At 45.0% G+C, this 20820-nt stretch overlaps 1 protein-coding gene across 1 annotated transcript in view; it reads left to right on the forward strand.

The window, feature by feature from the left end:
- Positions 1-20820, forward strand: part of ARHGEF28 (Rho guanine nucleotide exchange factor 28) — a 263410-nt gene that overhangs the window by 110709 nt on the left and 131881 nt on the right. The window contains exons 7-9 of the mRNA XM_070412179.1: positions 1199-1271; positions 12715-12767; positions 13387-13447. Of these exons, the coding sequence (XP_070268280.1) occupies positions 1199-1271; positions 12715-12767; positions 13387-13447 (187 nt within the window). The remainder of the gene's footprint in view (positions 1-1198; positions 1272-12714; positions 12768-13386; positions 13448-20820) is intronic.

Here is a 20820-nt window from a genome sequence, read left to right on the forward strand (position 1 = left end):
GCTCAACCATTGAGCCACACCAGCCAGGCTAAAAGTCTATTTTTATATCTGACTTGATCTGAGGGGCTAATTCATCCTTGGTGAACCACAGTATCACTAAGGAGGCAACTTCAGTCCCAGGGTTTGGGTATTGCACAGTGATCTGCAGCTTCCAGAACAACGGCAAAACCTTGCTGCAGAACCTACGTGTGCTGTGCCACGCCCAAGAGCCCTTCGGTCGACCCCACTCAGAGCCACACTTGTTCAGACTTGTAAAGGATTCGTGTCCTCACATCCTCTTACAGCGGCACTGGCGGACTGGAAATTTGTAATGGCTATTAAACGTTAGACAATGACAGGTTGGTGCTACATATCCAAACTGTGAAGGGAGATATTAGAAGATTAAATACTAGGCAAAAACCTTAGCTCTGTCTTTTAATCCAGTTTTAGCTCTCTCCCTGCAGCAGCATTTTGTCCATCAGAATGCTGAGAAATGATACACGTCATGTCATGCCAGGGGGTTGCAGACATCGGTGTCTGTGGTAGGGTTGTCTAGGTTTGCCCATGTGTTTAATTTGGAGCATGTGCTGATGCAGTCTTGGGTTGTTTTACCATGTGACTCATTAACAAATAATTCTGTTTTTCTTCACATCTTCACTGGCTGTGGGAAATCCATTTCAATAGAAAATACAGAGGGTTCCAAAGAGGACAGCTTCTCTTTAAGGTTCACAAGCTTAGTCTCGGCCAGGGACAGCCTGCACCTATGTGTGTCAGCGTGCAGCCCAAGGCCCATGCTCAGCCTTGTAGTCATGAGGGCTGTGGTCCTTCCCCATCATCTGGGTCCCGGAGACCCCTGTGTCTTAGGGTGTAGATGGGGGTTGGGCTAGGTGGGAAGGTGCATAAAACAGTGGCCATTCTTTCTGGTTTCAAGACTTTGTTCTCTGTCCCCCTTTCTGGTTCACGTATCATGTTCTGAGAACCTTGTCGTGACCTGGGAAGCAGGAGAAGATTCGTTTCAGGGACGGTTTTGGCCCATGCCTCCAGGTTCCCCCTACATCTCTCACCGTCTTCCTGGGGTGCTGCCTATCTTTCCCCACCTCCCCAGACCATGCCTCTGGGCTGTCCCTGCTCTGAGGTCCTTGAATGTGATTTTTATCTCTTTGTTGCAGATTTGAGGCCTCAATTGGCATTCAGTGATTTTTTTCTCTTGCTTCCTTAGACTCTTGAAGAGCAAGAAACCAGGCCAGAGGAAAGATCAGATATGCCCTCCAGTGCTGCAGAAACCGAAGAAGGTATGCATGCTCCTTCTCCCCCCCGGGAGCTCAGAAAGTGCACAAGACTAGCCGGCTCCCTGGGCTTGAAGTGCACAGTGAAGAAGAGCCAGGACGAGGGGGATCAGAGGCAAGGTCAGGGTTGTGGGCGACCACGTGGCCCCTGGGTCCTCTGACAGCGTCACATGAAATATACTGTTTTCCCACTTTTGTTTAACAATTAGCATCCACTGAGTGCTGTTTGCCAAGTCCTGGGCCAGGTCCTTCCACACTCCTGATCTTCAGGGCACTCTCCTGACACACCGATTACCATCCTCATTTTCAAGTTCGGTTTGTTCATCCCATTCAGTCCTTCATCACTCGCTTGTTCCTTAGCTTGTTTCACATTGTGGAGCCTCTACTCTGTGCTGGGTAATGGGTCTTGAAGAAGATGGAGGACATGAAGGTATCTCTGTTGTCACAAGGGCTGCGGGCAGCACCCCTGGCATGTAGAGGCAAGGGGCGGGGCTGCAGGATGTTCTGCAGGGTACGGACAGTCTGCCTCGCCCGGGTTGTCCTGCCCCGTGTGTGGTTCACTGTCCTGAGGAAGCTTCAGAGATTGAAGCTACAAATCTACTCGAGGTGGGAGTCCTGGCAGGAGGTATAATTTTTGCAACACATCATCACTCCTCTTTTCCATGTCACAACACATGGAATCATGTTGATGCTGCACTTGTGCATAGCACCCAGCTCATTTGCCAGGATGTGGTACTTTCTTATTTTCTCCAACTAAGAAGTTTACCTGGGCAAGCAATCTCCACCTCAATTCAGGTTCTTTCCTCTTTACATACACACATAGATCTGATCTGTTAGCGAGTCCTGGTAATAAACACAAGTTGTGATTCTAGGGAGCATTCTCACCTCTATCGTTGAACATTCCCGTACTTGTTATATGGAATGGATTCGGACTTTTTTATTGTTGTTTTTGTTTTATTTTCTAAAACAGTAGTTCCAAGAATCTGACTACATCACTATGTCTTCTAGGATAGTTAGGGCAAAGGTTTTGTAGATTGAAATACATATTATCTTTTATCAGTTTCCTTTTGCTTTATATGTTAGAGTATTGTTTTTATTTTTTTGAAATTATATGTGAGGATAGGGTTATTATTTGGGTACATTATCTTGTAAATCCAGGATAGTGGACGGGGCATTACAAACTATCTGTTCATGTAAAGGGGCAACACATTGTCACTCCTCTTTTCCACATCGTAACTGGAATCCTATTGATGCCTCAGTCTGAGAGGGCTGAGAGCCAGCATACTAGATGCTGGGGTTAGGGAGAGAAAATAGGACGAGATCCTTGTCCCTAAGCCACCAGTTGTTGACTGCTGGTTTATGCCTTTGATTCTTCTTGTAATAAGCAACACAGATTAGGTGCATTCCAGGTATTTGTCAGGTAGTATAATCTTAAACTCTTTGATCCCATGTTCGGTAAAACTTTATCTTGGAGAAGGAAAGTGTGTGGCATGTTGTCAGACGCCTGTGTGGCCCACCCACATTGCACACACTCCTGGGGTTAAGCTCACCAGCTGAGCTCCCTACCCAGCGGCACCCGTGAGGGCCCCGCGGAAGTGCCCTCACTGTTCTCTCCTGTGGGTGATGTGCTGGCCCCGTTGAGGGAGCTGCCGCTTGCCCGGCCTGCTAGGCGGCGGTGGGTAACTTCACACTTTCTTTGGAAGACCTGTAGGGGAAGCCTCTTCTGGTCTCATGTCAGGAATGCTGGCTTCTTCTGAGCATTTGGCTGGCTTTACTGCTCTAACTGGAACGGATCAGGTTTCTTGCTTCTAGTTGGCTGATAAAAAGTTGGAGCTAAGTTTCTGGCCAGCCAGTTGCAAATGTGTAGGGTACTGCTAGATGCGTTTTTGCATTACCGTTATTAAGTCCTCACCCTTGTTTTTCCTTTTTTTTTTTAAAGTCAACTTCCAATTTTGAATTAATGTCTTTTGTCTTTTTATTCCCCTGTATTACACCATTGAACGAATTGAGAACAAAAATAAGGTCTAAATATGTACTTAAATTCTAAGTTCTTGCCCTTACAGGGTGAACAATTTGAGATTGGGGCAGGAAAACAAGCTGTCCCAGCATATTATGATAAGTGCTACGGGAGTAATGTGGCTCTAGCACGATGAGAACTCTGTGGAGTGTGATGGAAGGCTTCCTGGAGGAGGTGACCCTGGAGCTGTGATCTAATAGAGCAGAGGTCCTCAAACTTTTTAAACAGGGGGCCAGTTCACTGTCCCTCAGACATTCCACACATGTGCACTGCGGGCCCGGGACAGGCAGTGGCGGCAAAAACACCCGGCGGGCCGGATAAATGTTTTCGGCGGGCCGCATGTGGCCCACGGGCCGTAGTTTGAGGACGCCTGTAATAGAGGGGATGGAATCTAGATGGGGAAATATATGCAATACAGAGTCCTGAACCAGTTTATGCATGATGCATTGGGGAGTTGGGGGGGCGGGGGGTTGCAGGTCATTTTGCAGTCCTGGGGTATGGTGTGTGTGTGTGTGTGTGTGTGTGTGTGTGAGAGAGAGAGAGAGAGAGAGAGAGAGAGAGAGAGATGCCAGGAACACAGGCTTGGGATAGAGGCAGGTCAGCAGGACTTGTATAGGCAAGGAACTGGAAATCTACCCTGACAGGAAAGCTGTTTGAAGGAACTGAGGTTAGATGATTATTTTAGAAAGGTCACTGTGAGAGTGTAGAGAATAGATCGGAGAGGCCAGGGAGCTGCTGAAAGTAATGCAGAAGAAGGTCAGCATCACAGCAGTGTAATGAGTGTGAAGAGGTGGGGACAGGTGGGTTCTGTCCTGAAGGTGTAGTATGTCACATGGGTGTCATAGTGAGGGAAAAAGGCAATTCCTGGTGTGTCCCTGGGTGGATGGGCCTTACAGGAAGCAGGATCATGACAAAAATGTACTCAGTTTTAGGTTGAGTTCGATGGGCCTAGGGCAGTGGTCAGCAAACCGTGGCTCACGAGCCACATGCGGCTCTTTGACCCCTTGAGTATGGCTCTTCCACAAAATACCACATGCGGGCATGCACGTACAATGCGATTGAAACTTCGTGACCCATGCGCAGAAGTTGGTTTTCGGCCTGGGCGAGTCTATTTTGAAGAAGTGGCGTTAGAAGAAGTGGGGGGTGGCCATATAGAGAGGATGAACGAGAGGAGATGGACAAAACAAGTATACAAGACGAGTGTGGATGGGAGAGTTGGAAGGGGTCGACCTCAGCGAACATACCTCAATCAGATTGAGGACGTTTTTAGCAAAGGCCAGCTTAGGAGTACCCTAATTAAGTTAATAACAATGTACCTACCTATATAGTTTAAGTTTAAAAAATTTGGCTCTCAAAAGAAATTTCAATCGTTGTACTGTTGATATTTGGCTCTGTTGACTAATGAGTTTGCCGACCACTGGCCTAGGGGACGGACAAGTTAATACATACCTGGCTGTTAGTTGGACTGTAGTCACTCAAATGATAAGAAAAATAATTTGGACAGAAACTCAAGTCCTCTAACTTCAAACAATGTGTGTATTTTATAGAGCCTCTAGACCAGTGGTTCTCAACCTGTGGGTCTCGACCTCTTTGGGGGTCGAATGACCCTTTCACAGGGGTCGCCTAAGACCATCAGAAAACACATATATAATTACATATTGTTTTTGTGATTAATCACTATGCTTTAATTATGTTCAATTTGTAACAATTAAATTGGGGGTCACCACAACATGAGGAACTGTATTAAAGGGTCGCAGCATTAGGAAGGTTGAGAACCACTGCTCCAGACAATGCTTTAATCTGTATATGATTGTTGGACATTAGAAACTGTATGCACATCCCAGCAGAGGGCAGTATTCAACTCAAGTGAAAATATTCAATTAGTTTTTTGTCCATTCATAACCCTAGAAGTGACTCAATTGGAAGAACAAAACATTCTGAACATAAGAGCTTGCTTTTTACCACCTTTAAACTCCAAAAGCAAACTTTCCCTTTGACATCTACTAAAATATTCTTAATAGCTCATGTTTTTCTGTTCCTCCTGCAGCAGTGGATAGAAGGGGATGCTCTAAGCTTGTAGCTGCCATTAATTAAAAGACTATAATAACTCTAGCCTAGAAATTTACTGTGCTGTTCCTGTTAGTGTGATACATGGTTTTATTATTGTCTCTGAACCAATTATGTTCCATAATTTCATGATTGTAACTGTACTTCCAGAATGATGGGAAGTTATTCCAAATGAATTAAATGGCCCAAAGGTCATCTCATTTTTAATATGCTGGGATGAATAAGCTAATTATTAATTAATATTAGTACTAAATTTATTAGTATTTATTAACCTCCCAACGGACTCTGTTTTGTCCCTTGCATTTTTTTTTTGGTCCTTATTTTGTGCCTTACTACCCTACACTAGGATTTCCAAAGAGCATTATTCAGAACACCAATCTTGGAAGATGTTCTGAAAAATAAGGATTCTTTGACCAGATAAGTAAAAAATTCTGTATATGAATCCTGTGTTGGAGATTGAGAATACATTTAATGTTTTGTAGGTTCTAGTAAGTCTTGCAGTCAAGAAGCCAGTATAATCCTGTTTAACCTAACAGTTCTCTAAATTGGTCATGAAAGAATCTCTTTTCACAGTTCTCAGCATCTCATGGAAGTGGTCTGGGGAGGGTAGTTTAGGAGTGTTGCTTCCTCATCTTTACTGATCCTGTCCTTTCTAGACCTTATTTCCTCCTTTTTCACTGTCTCTTGGGTTCTCTCCATCCATTTGTATAGTGATGCTCACACTGGGACTGGGGCATGGGACTGGCTACTCACGGTCATGCTGAGTTTGCAGATCACCCATGCCTCGCCACACACTGTTTGTGCTGTTTGGGAAGCTATCGTGCCTAGAGTCTATGGGACCATAAGACAAAGAGAACCATTGCAATACCATTGACCATTCTGTAAATCCATTTTCTTTTTTATTCTTTTGTAGTTTTTAAAACTCCTTGTGTGATTTGCTGTCTTAGCCTTTGTGTCACTAGTTTCTTACTTTGTTGGCTTCTCTCCATTCATTATCTTCCACATTCTCATTAACAACCACAACCACCACCACCACCACCACCAGGGGTTTAAGGTTGGAACATGAGTTCCAGGCACAAAGGAGAGAAGGTGAGGTCCTTTCCTTCAGGGCTGAGGCAGCAGCTGCAGGCAGGCTCGGGGGGATTTCCTCCTCGTGACCTGCTGTGGAAGGAGGGAGAGGCCATGGATCCAAACGTAAGGCTCAGCCTAGCAGACAGGTGGGAGTCCTGTGGGCTCGTTGACTTGTCCAGTCAATAGACATTTACCGAGTGCCCACATTGTGCCAGGCACATTCTAAGCACTGGTGAGGTAACAGTAACCAAAAAGCCAAAGAGGAAAAACCCTGGTCTCACAGAGTTGACTGCCATTTAATTTCACTCAGGCATCTGTTGCATGTCAGGCACTGTTCTATGTGCTGGGGCTTTAGCTGTGAGCTGAACATGGAACACACATTCCAGTGGCTATAGAGAGGGATATTTCTGGGGGCAGGAACCAGTTTCCCCCGTTTTATACATGAGGAGGTGTGGCACAGAGAGGTCACATAACTTGTCCGAGGTCACACAGCTTGCCCAGGCAGTCAGACTCACTGCACTGTAGAATACCCACCACCCTTCTAGAACAGAACATTGACCTATTTAGCCTTTGTTTTTTTTTTAAATTTCTTTATTGATTAAGTATTACATATGTGTCCTTATCCCCCCATTACCCCCCAACCCCCCACTCATGCCCTCACCCCCCCTGGTGTCTGTGTCCATTGGTTAGGCTTATATGCATGCATACAAGACCTTTGGTTGATCTCTCCCCCTTACCCCCACCCTCCCCTACCTTCCCTCTGAGGTTTGATGGTCTGATTGATGCTTCTCTGTCTCTGGATCTGTTTTTGTTCATCAGTTTATGTTGTTCATTATATTCCATAAATGAGTGATATCATGTGATATTTATCTTTCTCTGACTAGCTTATTCCTATTTAGCCTTTGGACTGCTATTCTAGGGTTCTTGCCAGCATTTGTGTGATGGAAAGTGCAGAATTAAAACCATTGCCTTGAATGAGATGTCTTCCACAGGACTGGCTTGTCTCACAAAGCTCTTAGGATGGGAGATTTGGGATTCACAGGCACAGACACATCTTGATGACACACACCAGCAGCAGGCAGACTGCTAACACCCCAAGCTCTGCCACAGACTGCCTTCAGAGCTTATGCAAATGACTTCGCTGTGGTTTCTTTTGTGGAAAATGGTGGCGTGGGAGTGTCAGTTAATACTTCCTTTATAGCAAGACTTAAATAAGAAAATAAAGATGGAGCACCTTGACCCGTCTCTGACAACTGGTCAACTCTCAGTCATTATGAGTTTGAGCTAGACCACGTGGCTAGGGTGGACTCAGTGGTGTATCCATAAAACAGAATAGTATTCAGTGATAGAAAGGAATGAAAGAAAGACAAGTGTCATATGATCTCACTCATATGTAGATTGTAATGAACAAAATAAACTGATGAACAAAATAGATTCAGAGACTTAGAAGCTTGGAACAGACTGATGAATTTCAAAGGGAAGGCAAGGAGTGGGTGGTGGGTGGGGAGAGACTAACTGGGAAACATATATGCATATATGCATGGCCCATGGACACAGACATGGTGAAGGCCTGGGAGAGGTAGGTGCGGGGTAGAGAGGTCAATGGGGAAAAAAGGGGGACATCTGTAATTCTTTCAATAATAAAGATAAACTTAAGAAAAAGGAATAAAGTACTGATACATCACAACATGAATGGACCTTGAAAACATGATGCTATGTGAGAGAGGCCAGTTACAAAAGGCTGCATATTGTGTGATTCCATTTATATAAAATATCCAGAATAGGCAAACCCCTCAGGATGGAACATAGACTACTGGTTGCCCAGGATTGGGTGAGAGTGGGGAGGTTGAGGATAAATGGGTAGTGAGTGATAATAGGTACCGGGTTTCAAGTTGGGGTGATGAAAATGTTCCAGAATTGATTGTGGTGATGATTGCACAACTTTGAATATATTAAATATCACTGAATTATAGCCTTTACGTGGGTGGATAACATGGTATTGAATTATATCTCAATAAAGTTGTGACAAAATATACGTATGTCTGGAGAGGAGTATACACTAAAACATTAACAGTGATTTTATTGATTGCTTTTTCGTAGTCCCTTTCAAAGTTCAAGTTTTTTTTTGGCTCAAAAGTGTCACAAATTATTTTTAAAAACTGTATTTCAAAAAAGATGGCTTAAATTCTTTCTGAAAGAATGCAGAGTGCAAATATAAAAATGATATTGTAAAGGAACATGTTTTTGAGTTGCTGAGGGGCAAGAATTTCTTCTCTCACCAGGACACGCTCTCCCCGGCTGCAGATGCTGCAGTCAGTGGGGGCCTGGTTTGCTTGTTGAACTAAATGGAATGTTGAGGGTTGAGGACTGACAGGGCTCACAGAGATATTTCTATAGGTACATGCCTCAGTGTTTTTTCCCAGTCCATGCTTATTCTTATCAGTAGTCCCACTTTAAGGGGCTAAAACCCCCACATAATTGGGATACTGAAACAGAAGGTCAAGGTGATGTAGTAGCCTCTGAAATAATAGTGGTGGATAGTTTCTCACATTTGTCCCTTTCACCATTTTGAATCTCTGGCAGTTGTGAATAGGAATGCATTTAGGCTAAAACATTAAAGTGACACGTGGGCGTGAAGTCGTTATCAGTGAAACACAAGTGCATAACTGAAGAGGAAACGGTAGACTGGGTCTGACAGAGGTGCAGGGGTGGGAGGAGGCAAGGGGAAAAGCATTCATCGGTCTGATCCAGTTTGGAGTTGTATCAAAATAGTGCTAGTATTGGAAGTGTTTGAAGGAATAACTCAAAAAATAAGCAGCCTTCTTTTCCCTGGCTCACCCCCAGGTTTCCTAACGACCCAACACATCTCATTGGCTGCTTTGGGCCACCAGATCCAGGTGGAGGAGAGAAGCACTTATTCAGTATCTGTAGTGTGTCCTGCAATCAGCTTGGCCCTGGGGATACGATTTGGACCCAGCCTTTCTGGGACTCATGGTCTGTTGGGAGAAACAGATTCAGTGAGAGACTATGAACCACCCTAAGGGTTCCTGTGGGCATTTGTGGGGCAAGTGGAGCAAGCTGAGAGCAAGGCCCTTGTTTCCAGTTGTGCTTTGATGCTGCCCTGCAAACCTAACCCAGTTGTGCACTTGACCGTGGACAGTTGAACCCGAGGGTAGGGATGAAACAGCAGTAGTTGTCTGGCTGGCTCTGATCATGATTCTTCTTGCCTCCTCCTGGGGGAGGAGTCAGATGGCACTGCAAATGGTAGTTAAAGGAGAATACTGTGCATTCTAAATTTTCAATGTAAGCTTTTTCATTGCTTAAGTCTAGCCTGGTTGGCCCCATTTTTCAAAAGGAGACAGGCTTGTGCACAGAGTTCAAATCTATTAGGCTAATCTGTTTCTTAAGACACTGATATAAATCTTACAGCTACTTAACCCTGTTTTGAAAACCCTGTTTGCTGCTGCAGTGTCACTGGTAAACATGATTATTAGAAATTATTTCTTGTTCCATTGCAGCTTGGCAATAAAAAGGTATGTTTATGAAGTTGGTAAGTCTGATTTACTAGTAGAGGGGGTAATTCTTACTTCTGGGTGGGCCCGGAAAGCAAGATTAATAGGTCTTTAAAACAGAATAGCTTGGAGTTACTGATATCATTATCTGCTGAAGGTTGCTATAGCAATGAGTGGTTTGATTGCACAGTGCAGTTGGTGGTACAGTGGGTGAGTGTAAAAGGATCTGAGTAATTTAGCAGAAACTCTCCTAGAGCAATTTAATTAAACCCCAGTAGAATGAGTGCCAAATTCTTTGAAAGCTCTAAGATGCAGTTCTGTATAGACCTAAATTAATTAATGATACATTATTATCCCAAATTTACGTTGTCACAAATACCTTTTTAAAAAAAATATATTTCATTGATTTTTTTTTACAGAGAGGAAGGGAGAGGGATAGAGAGTTAGAAACATCGATGAGAGAGAAACATCGATCAGCTGCCTCCTGCACACTCCCTACTGGGGATGTGCCCGCAACCAAGGTACATGCCCTTGACCAGACTCGAACCTGAGACCCTTGAGTCCGCAGGCTGACGCTCTATCCACTGAGCCAAACCGGTTAGGGCTGTCACAAATATCTCAATGATTTTAGTGTAAAGGTTTTATAACTTTGCAAATTATCTTTTAAATGATGGAATACAAATTTTATGAAGACTTGTCTATTTTAATATAGTTTTTAAAAAGTTAAACAAAATTACATTAGACTATAAGGAAAAAATGTAAGCTGCCATGAACAAAACCTAGCTTTTTGAGAGGGGTGGGGAGCTGGGGTGAGAACATACTACCAGGGTGAACACATTCTTTATTGTTGCATGCTGGACTACCAGATGACATAGCCTTCTTCATTAGCCATCTTAAATAAAATGTGCACTGTTCTTCTGAATCATCAGTGTTGGTGTAGAATTCTTTAGGAATGCAGAATCATCCTAATTTAAGAGCATATGGTCTGACATGGCTTTAAAGGAATATTCTATCAAGGACAAAATAAACACATGTGTGACTCTCGATATCTGTGCAGACGTGTCTGTTGAAACGTTGGTTCTGGTTACCCTTCCCTTCATTTTTAATGCATTGCTGATAACTTTCCCACTTACCTAAGTTTTAGGGTTTGTGTATACATGTTTCAAAACAAACAAACAAACAAACAAACCCTACTATGTTACTACAATGTGGTAAACAACATAGTGAGTGCTTCACATCAGCTTTCTGCATCTGTGGAGTGGGATGAAAAGCTTTGGACATAGGCCCTTACACAGCAGGCTTTTGAAGTGTGAAGTTGGCCTAGTTGACACACACATTGCTGTCCATGCTGCCTTGCCGATGTTACTCTGCTGCCACCTAGAGGCCTGTGTGGAGTGTGCATGTAAAGGTAGGCAGGATGCCGGGGAACTGAAGCTGCCTGGGCTGTGTGTCTGCTGCTGCTTTGTCCTTATTCCCTGTTGAGGTCAGTTGACATGACCACACACAATTGAGGCTCTTGCTTTTTCATTTCTCCTTGTAGAGCTGATGTGCACTATGAATTCAAGAACAGTACACTGTTTTGGAGTGTTAATATCTTATTACTTGTTTGATGAAAAGCAAATTCAAAGTTTTTGTGATGTAGATTGTTAAAAACCCCTCATGCCAGTGAGAAAGTTGACTGCTCTGCTTCATCCTTGCCTCAAGGTGTAAATGAATCCCTTATACTTTTCTAAGCAGACACACGGAAGAAAACTCCCAACATGTTGCCAGGCAGTGAGAAGAGCTTGAAAAAGCCCACTTGGAGGTCTGAGGCCTGCGGTGATTTAAATGAATAAGTGTGGCAGAGCCTGCTTAATGGACCTGCTGGGAAAAGCAGTGGGGTTTCCCCAGAATGAGCTCCAAGCAGGGCCATGGGGGCAGGGGATCTGAAGGGCCCAGAGTAGGGCCTTGGGGCCCACAATGTTGGATATTAATGCAAATTCAGAGCAAAGATTCTTAGCCATCTGTCCTTTTATTTTCTTTGGACCCAAACCGGCTGTTGGTGGTTATTGAACAACAGTGGCCCTTGTTTACCGGCAACTGAGTGTTTGAGAAGAGAACCAATCAGTCAAGGCACAGAGAAAAATACCCCCTAAGTGAACCTTCCTGAACATCCCAGAACATCCTGACCATCGATATTTCCAGGAAAGCCTTTATTCAGAGAGGGGCACCGGCATGCCTGCGGCGTGTCAGTGCTGAGCCTGCCACCGTCCGAGGCTGAGCCTAAGGGCTTTGCTGGTGTTCTCGACTTCCCCCGGTGCCCCAGGAAAGGCCAGACTGCATCTAGAATGAAGGGTGCTCATTTGAAACATGAAATCTCTGGTATTTGAGGAAATAGATGTGCGGGATTTCCTCAGGTGGGTACAAGTCATGGCCTTAGAATCTGTGCTATTTTGAAGAGCCTTCCGTTAGTGAGCAGCCTTCCTCCTGTATCAAGGGCCTTTATTTACTTAATGACCATTTTTTTCCCCCTTCAGGATTTCCTGTGAGAGCTCCTGGGCTTGTTTACATCTTGGTCCACACAAATAATCTCAGAGTGTGGCCAGTAAGGTTATGAGATACGCTGCTCTGCGGACAGTTGATTTTTAAGAAGCTTAATCTAAATACCTGGTTTTATGCAGACAGTTTCTGGACAGTTCATTTTTATTCTTCATCTAGTTTCTTCCTTCCTTTCTTTTTTTATTTAAAAAGAAAACCGAAAGCTTTCATCAGCAGATCCTGATGAGAATTATTCCTTTTGCAGAGGTTAAGAATTTGGTGTCCAGTAGATCTTCACCTGAACAGGAGGATGGAAAGGTAATGACTCCCTGGCCCCCTTTTTTCCCTCTGTGCTGCTCCCCAAAGTTAAAGTGGAAGTGAAGATCTGGTGGTAGTAATTTTTTTACAACCCCCCAAGAAAAAAACCAACACACACACACACACACACACACACACACCACATACACACCACACACACACACACACTCAAGGATGTGCCCCACGCCACATTCAGAATAACTTGAAATTCAGTTTTCTTTATCGGATTTTCCATCTCTAGTGTTTATGACCATACCTAGCTATCTTTCTAGTAGTATATGCAAGATGACATAATACATTTTCCAAAACAAACTTGTACTCCAGGACTGATAACTAGCTGTGTGCCGGGAAGGCGCTTGCTAGAGTGAACCTGGGAGAGAGCCTTGGAGCAAAAGAAACTGTGGAGAGCTCGCAGGCAGGTTTCAGCTTGGGACAGGTCCGTCTCGTATTTTTAGCTCTTAAACACTATCAGTTAAGGACAAGACTAGTTTTCTGTTTATGTGTGGTGCACATGTAACATGTCTTTACTGGTGTTCTCTGAGGTTGTTTTTCTAGTTTACAAAAATAAGGAAGCATTAATATGGCATTAAAAACACACACCTGACTTTATCTCTTCCAGGGCGTGAAAAGCCTGGTGGTTCAACTGAATGAGCATGAAGACCAGGACTGTCTAGATTTGGGTAGGTTCCAAAATATGGCTTCTCCTTGCACTCCTAGGGGCAGCACCGTCCCAGGTGCATGGAGGACAAGAAGGAAATATATTTAAAAAAGAAAGTCTTCCTTCCTGGGAACCTTGTCTGTTTCTTGAAACTCACTCAGATACATTTTCTTTGCAGCATTAGTTATGCAGTGACCTCAGAGGTTGAGTCTCTATTTATAATGTAAAAAGCAAAACAATCAAAACAAAGCAATGAAGGCTTTTCCTGAGCTGTTTTGTTCTGAGCCAGCTGAGGCTGGGGACTTGTCCTATGTTACCTTGTTAGGCACAGCCCTCAGGTGAAGCGACTCCCCTCGCGGAGAGTGCCTCCTGGAATTGGGACTGATAACTTCCTTCCTCCTGGCCCTGGAATCCCCAAGCTGACCACTATTTCATTTTGATACCCAGTGTGGCCCCTTCGAGCTGAGCTGATAGGATCTTACCCCTGGCCTCTTCAAAGGCCCCGGGAGGCCCCTGGGCAAGGAGAAGGTCGTCCTTCCTGTGGGCCTGGAAATTCTCATCTGCTCACATGCGTGCTAGTTTACAGCGCCCTGAGGGCTCCTCCACAAAGCTCTTCCCTAGACATTTTCTAATTCTGCAGGACTAATCCAGGCCCAGAGTCCTCTTTTGAGTTACAGCCTGATGAGGCTGTTGGGTTGGAGGACATACATAGGCTGGGCAGAGGCCTCGTCTGGCCACCTGGATGGTCTTTGAAGGCCTCTGTGCTAAGTGGAAAGCAGATAAGCACCAACTTTCCTAGGTGGTGTCTTCAAGCTCAGCACAGCTGAGGCAGGTCACATACCTGGAAAGCACAAGGGCCAAGAAGTCGTAGGAGTTGCAGAGGTGAGGCGGTGGCGGTGGTGGTGCAATGCTCAGGCTGGTGTGAAATCGGGAAAACCAAGATGATGCCCAGGGTGGTCCCACAGAGCCTAGTGGTCGGGGTGCTCCCTGGAGGCCCATGGAGCGTTATGGGCACATTTGGCAGCTACTCGACAAAGCAGTTACAACAGTTGGGAAATCATGAAGAATGAGGCCTGGTGAGGAGGAAGCACCCTCAGGGGTGGTTGGCTGAGCTGCTGGTAGCTTGGCCACAAGCCAGCAGTGATTTGCTGGATCTCTTTGCGTGTGGAGCTCCTGAAATTGGAACAGACACGGAGACCATCCCCAGCAACCCACACGCCTTTACTATTCCTGCTATATAAGGTAAGAGGAAGAATTGACTTCTGGAAGTGGGGAGATGAGAGGTGCAGGCCAGCATGTCCGTCTGGATGGCTGCTGTGGCCACAAAGCCGGGAGCGTGGCCCTAGCCCATGCATACAGGATTTCACATCCACCCAATGCATCACACACCCAGGAATGCTAGCTCCGAAGAATGTTTACCAAGACAAATTGTTGGTGGGGGGAAGTGTTGGCTGGTAGATGTATGAAATACCAGGATTATTTTATTTTTATTTTTTAAAAAATATATTTTATTGATTTTTACAGAGGAGAAGGGAGAGGGATAGAGAGTTAGAAACATCGATGAGAGAGAAACATCGATCAGCTGCCTCCTGTATACCCCCTACTGGGGATGTGCCCACAACCAAGGTACATGCCCTTGACTGGAATCGAACCTGGGACCCTTCAGTCCGTAGGCCGACGCTCTATCCACTGAGCCAAACCGGTTAGGGCATACCAGGGTTATTTTAATTTAGGTTTTGAAAACTCACTTCATTCTCAAACTGGTATACTTGCTGGGTAAAGAAGACACGCGTGAAGGAAATTGTGGTAGCCTGACCTAATTCGGGTGTTTTGTCAGTAACATCATTGTGTCTGAGGAGGATTGTAGGGAAGGGTTTGAGACAGAACCGTGTGTGACGTTAACCCAGTGATTTATGGAAGGGTTGTGAATGATTGTTCCTCGTAGTTACATTTGCTTTTTGTTAACTTAAACTTTTTTTGGATTAAAAAAAGTTGCCTGACTTTATGCAAAGAAAATGATAATAGATTTTAAAAGAACCTTCTGACTCAGAGAAGGGGGCAGCCAGCAGTGAGCAATAGTCAGATGCCAAGCTGGAGTCTGCAGCTGAAAAACGCTTTTCCTCAAGGTCATTTTCAGCCTGTTTTGCTGTTTTATACGTGTGTACCTTCTGTTCAGTCTCTAGGGGAGGGCTGATACATGTGGGGTCGAGGTATGTCTTTGCTGACTTGTATTATTGAAAATGTTTGATGTGAGTTTAGTGTGATCTCATAGACTACATCAGTGCTGTTGTGATAGAACTCTGTGACGATGGACATGTTCTGAATCTGCACTATTCAGCATGGTCGCCAACAGCCACATCTGTTTCTAGAATGTGTGATGTGTAACTAGTGTGACTGAGGAGTTGACTTTTAAATTTTATTTAATTTATTACGCTGGGAATTGACGTTGTATTGTTGTTGTTAACCCATCAGAGCATCAGAAATCATACTGGCCATTAGTTAATCCACCGAGAATGTTGATTGGAGGGTTAATGTCTCCAGGGTACAGCAGTTAGTAAGCTCTTCTGAGCCAGTGCCCCTGCCACCTCATCGAGAAGTGATAGTAGGATTCCATTTATGCTGAGTCAGCAGTGATGGGCCCGCTCTCTATGGATGCTGCAAGGGCCTGGTGTTTTGCTCAAAAGGGAGGGCTGGGACCTGATTCCATTGCAGTGGAGAGTGGGACGCCCCAGTGGTTCTTTCACGTTCTTGGCAGATAGAATGGGAGGAAAGGGCAAAGCATTTGGAGGAAATGGAAAAAGAGAAGGTAGATGAAATGGATCGATACAGAAATTAAGAAGGAAGGAAGGAACGGTCCAGTTAGTCCCTGATAGAAGTGTAGAAGTATAGGGGGCTAAAAATGATTAAAAACTAGAGGCTCAGTAGTGGGCGTTGGCAAATGCTGTGCCCAGGAGAAGGGAAGTGAGCATCTGGCAGGAACAAGTAGACTGCCTGTGGGAAGATGGTCGAGCTTTGGCTGCCCTATTGGATTCCCAACTGCAAACAGAGATGCATTAGCTGTAAACAGCTTGATTAGCTGCTCTTTGCAAACTTTACTTTTAAAAGGTTGAATCTGAAAAGTTAAAACCATGGTTAGAATTAAGATGTCCAACTCACAGTTGAGTTCGTGCTGAGGACTGTGACATAAGAGCGCCAGTATCTCAGGTGAATTGCAGAAGCTTCTGGAAGGTGACACCCCTGCTCTCTCAGCAAGTGATATTCCAGAGTGTGAGTAGGTTGTGTATGACAGTCAGATTTGGTGAGACGCATACCGAAGCTGATTTTCTTGCAATAATTTATCAGGCATGGCTGCATTGGACTAAAGAGTATTTGAAACTTACTTAGCTAAAATTGTATATTGTATGACTGTTGGATGGGGGAAAAGAAGGGATTTGGTGAAACTGACTTACTCAAACAAGAACTATGTGAGCATTATGTAACTTTCCTCATGAGGGACGATGGAAGGCAGGTAGGGAGAGACTAGGGGAGGTGGTGGCGGCATTGTCTGGCATCATCTGTTTTCCTCAGGCAGTCCCAATACCTTGATTGAGGCTCTGGGCATAAAGCAGTGCCATGTCTGCTGTTCCAGGTTTGGCTGGCACACAGTGGACTTGGCATAAGTATCAAAGAAGATTTTAAACATAACATCTTGCTAAATAGCTTTTGCTGAAAAATTATTGTTTTTTAAAATCATGTAGAAAAATCAGAAATTTTAGAATGAGTAGAAAAAAAGAAAAACATCCCTATAATTTTCCCACTTCCAAGGAGCTACTCTTAAATTTCGGTATATTTCCTACCAGTATTTTTTCCTATGCATCTGTTGTTTATATAGTGATGATCATGTAAACAGTAGAATTTTGTGTCCTGCTTTATTCATTAATCAGCATATACCATAAGTATGCTCCATTTCAGAAGGTAGCTTAAACCGATTCCGACCATTTCCTACAAAAAAATATGGATTATTTTTCCAAGAAGAGAGGGAAAATGTCACAGAGACTCCCGAGAAGTATATTATTTGATTTTAAGGAGTGGCTTGGTTGTCAGTAGGTGCTGAGGCTTGAATCCCAATTATTCTTTAACACTTTGGGTCACTTCATTGCTCTTGCTGTTTGTTACTTATACATGGTCTGAGAAAAAGCAAGCCTCTCAATGGGTGTTGAGCCTGGGAGGGTGGGCATGAGGGAGACAGATGAACAAAAGTGGGATGTGGAAGGAGACCTGACTTGATGCCCCAAAGCAGAAACAGATAGAAGCAAACGTTAGGATGTGAGGTGCTTCAGAATGCTCAACCTAAATGACGCCGACTTCTGTTACTGCGGACAAGACCAAGAAGGAGAAACAAAGGCCCCACACAGGAAGCTCAGGGAGACACCAGCAAAGGGAATCTGGAAGGAACTGATTGGAAGATCCAAAGAAACAGTGCCTCTAGTGCTGGTTTGGCAAACCATCAATTGAGTTGGACTAATTAGATTAATATTTCTTTTCTTCTTCTTCTTTTTTTATTAGTTAAGGTATTACAAATGTGTCCTCATCCCCCCCATTAACCCCCCCCCCCCCCCCCACACACACAAACTCATGCTCCCATCCCCCTGTTCTTTTCTTCTTATGTTCACTAAAAGTTTGGAAATGAAAGTAATGCTGTTAAGCTGTAAAAACGTATAAGACTGTATTTTTAAATTGTTTGTGAGCATACAGTTTTGCAAATGTTCCCAACAACATTTTGGAAACATTAAGGTCCTAGATCTTAAGTGTGAAATCTTAAGATCTAGGACCCATGTCAGTGGAAGTTGGTCCTCTATTGGCTATTATTATTTCTTATTTTTATTTTTTAGGTGAAAAGTACAGAAACTTTATTGCAAGCAGACACTACCTCTAAAACATAATTCTAAATCCTAAGCCTAAGACTGTCCCTCCTGGACAGACAGAGAAGGGTGGCCGCTGCTTTCTTTGTCTTGAGGCATTAAATAGGCTGCAGTTCTTTGTCTGAACCTGACCCCTTCTTATTGGTCATTCTGCTGCACAGAATTAGTTTTCAAAGCTCAAAGCCCACGTGGTGTCCCCCACCTTCTCTCCCCCTTACCTTGTTGGTTGGAGTCACTTTTGATTTATCTTATCCCTCTCCCAGTTGTGTTGGGAGAGAAAGCCCTATCTTATGGGCCTCCCAGCTACTCAGGTCAGGGCTACTTTTGGCCTAACTTATGGTCACTTTAATTGCTCAGGCCCGAGATACCCCTGTCGGTCGTTGGTTTATGGCTGTCTTATTTGCACAGGCCAGATATATTTCTATTTTATTGGCTATTATTTGAAAACACAACTCTATCTATGTTGAGATCTCAGGAATGTTGCATGAAACATTAAAAAAAAAATGTAAAAAAAGAGAGAAAACCTTAGCAAAGCTCCTACCCTTTGGAAAATAAGTTTTCAAGCCAAATGTTTGGCTAATGTCTCTTTTCTTTTTTTCCTTTTGAAATTTGACAATACTCTTTATTGTAAATTCCATATAGCCAGTTGATTCTTACAGTACACTTTTTTTTTCTTTATTGGTTAAGGTGTTACATATGTGTCCTTATTGCCCCATTGCTCCCCCCACACACACACTCATGCCCTCACCCCCCTGGTGTCTGTGCCCATTGGTTAGGCTTATATGCATGCATACAAGTCCTTTGGTTGATCTCTCCCCCTTACCCCCACCCTCCCCTACCTTCCCTCTGAGGTTTGACAGTCTGATCGATACTTCCCTGTCTCTGGATCTGTTTTTGTTCATTAGTTTATGCCGTTCATTATATTCCATAAATGAGTGATATCATGTGATATTTATCTTTCTCTGACTGGCTTATTTCACTTAGCATAATGCTCTCCAGTTCCATCCATGCTGTTGCAAACGGTAAGAATCCCTTCTTTTTTACCACAGCGTAGTATTCCATTGTGTAGATGCACCACAGTTTCTTAATCCATTCATCTGCTGATGGGCACTTAGGCTGTTTCCACATCTTAGCTATTGTAAGTTGTGCTGCTGTGAACATAGGGGTGCATATATCCTTTCTGATTGGTGTTTTTAGTTTCTTGGGATATCTACACTAATAAAAGAGAAACATGGTAATTGGCGTACGACCGCTACCCTTCCCATTGGCTAATCAGCGTATCCTTATGCAAATTAACTGTCAGCCAAGATGGCGGCCGGCAGCCAGGCAGCTGGAAGAGAGCAGGGAGGCTTGCTTCCTCCAGGAACTGCAGACTGCAACGTTCCCCGACTCTCAACTGCAACTCTAAGCAACTATTACTATGTTGCAAATAAGAAGGTAAACAAAACCGGCTTTCAGTCAGCCCCGGACCGCAACATTGTATCCATGTTTCCAGCAGCAAGGCCTCAGAGCTAAAGCTGGCCCAGAATAAAAAAAAAAAAAAAAAAGAAAACAAGGAGCGGTTGGGAGCTTTTAGTCAACTGCCAGCGGGAAAACAGCCCTCAGCCCCTCAGCCAGCCTGGCCAGGTACCCCAGTGGGGACCCCCACCCTGATCCAGGACACCCTTCAGGGCAAACCAGCCAGCCCCCACCCATGCACCAGGCCTCTATCCTATATAGTAAAAGGGTAATATGCCTCCCGGCACCGGGATCAGTGTGACAGAGGGCAGCGCCCAAACCCCTGATCGCCCTGCGGCTCTGTGTGTGACAGGGGGCGGGGCCACAACCTCCCTATCCGCCCTGCTCTGTTTGTGACAGGGGAAGGCGCCCCAACCCCCTGATCAGCCCTGCTCTGTGCCTGATAGGGGGGAGCTCCCCAATCCCCTGATCGCCCTGCGGCTCTGTGTTTGACAGGGTGCGGCACCCCAACCCCCTGATCGGCCCTGCTCTGTGTGTGACAGGGTGCGGTGCCCCAACCCCCTGCCCCCACGGGCCCTGCTCTGTGTGTGACAGGGTAGAGCCATAACCTCTCCATCGGCCCTGCCCTGAGTGTGACAGTGGCGGTGCCCCAAACCCCTGATCGGCCCTGCTCTGTGGGTAATAGAGGGTGGTGCCCCAACCCCTCTCCATGGGCCTTGCTCTGTGTGTGACAGGGTAGAGCCATAACGTCCCCATTGGCCCTGCCCTGAGTGTGACAGGGTGCAGCACCCCAACCCCCTGATCCACCCTGCTCTGTGTGTGACAGGAGGCGGTGCCCCAGCTCCCCTATCGGCCCTACTCTGTGAGTGACAGGGGGCAGCACCCCAACCCCCCTGATGGACCCTGCTCTGTTAGTGACAGGGGGCAGCGCCCCAACCCCCTGATCGGCCCTGCTCTGTGAGTGACAGGGGGCAGTGCCCCAACCCCCTGATCGGCCCTGTTCTGTGCATGACAGGGGGTGGCGCCACAATCTCCC

The sequence above is a fragment of the Myotis yumanensis genome, unplaced genomic scaffold (assembly GCF_028538775.1).
Source record: "Myotis yumanensis isolate MYYU_CA2020_CCGP unplaced genomic scaffold, mMyoYum1.0.hap1 SCAF_4, whole genome shotgun sequence".
Taxonomy (NCBI): Eukaryota; Metazoa; Chordata; class Mammalia; order Chiroptera; family Vespertilionidae; genus Myotis; species Myotis yumanensis.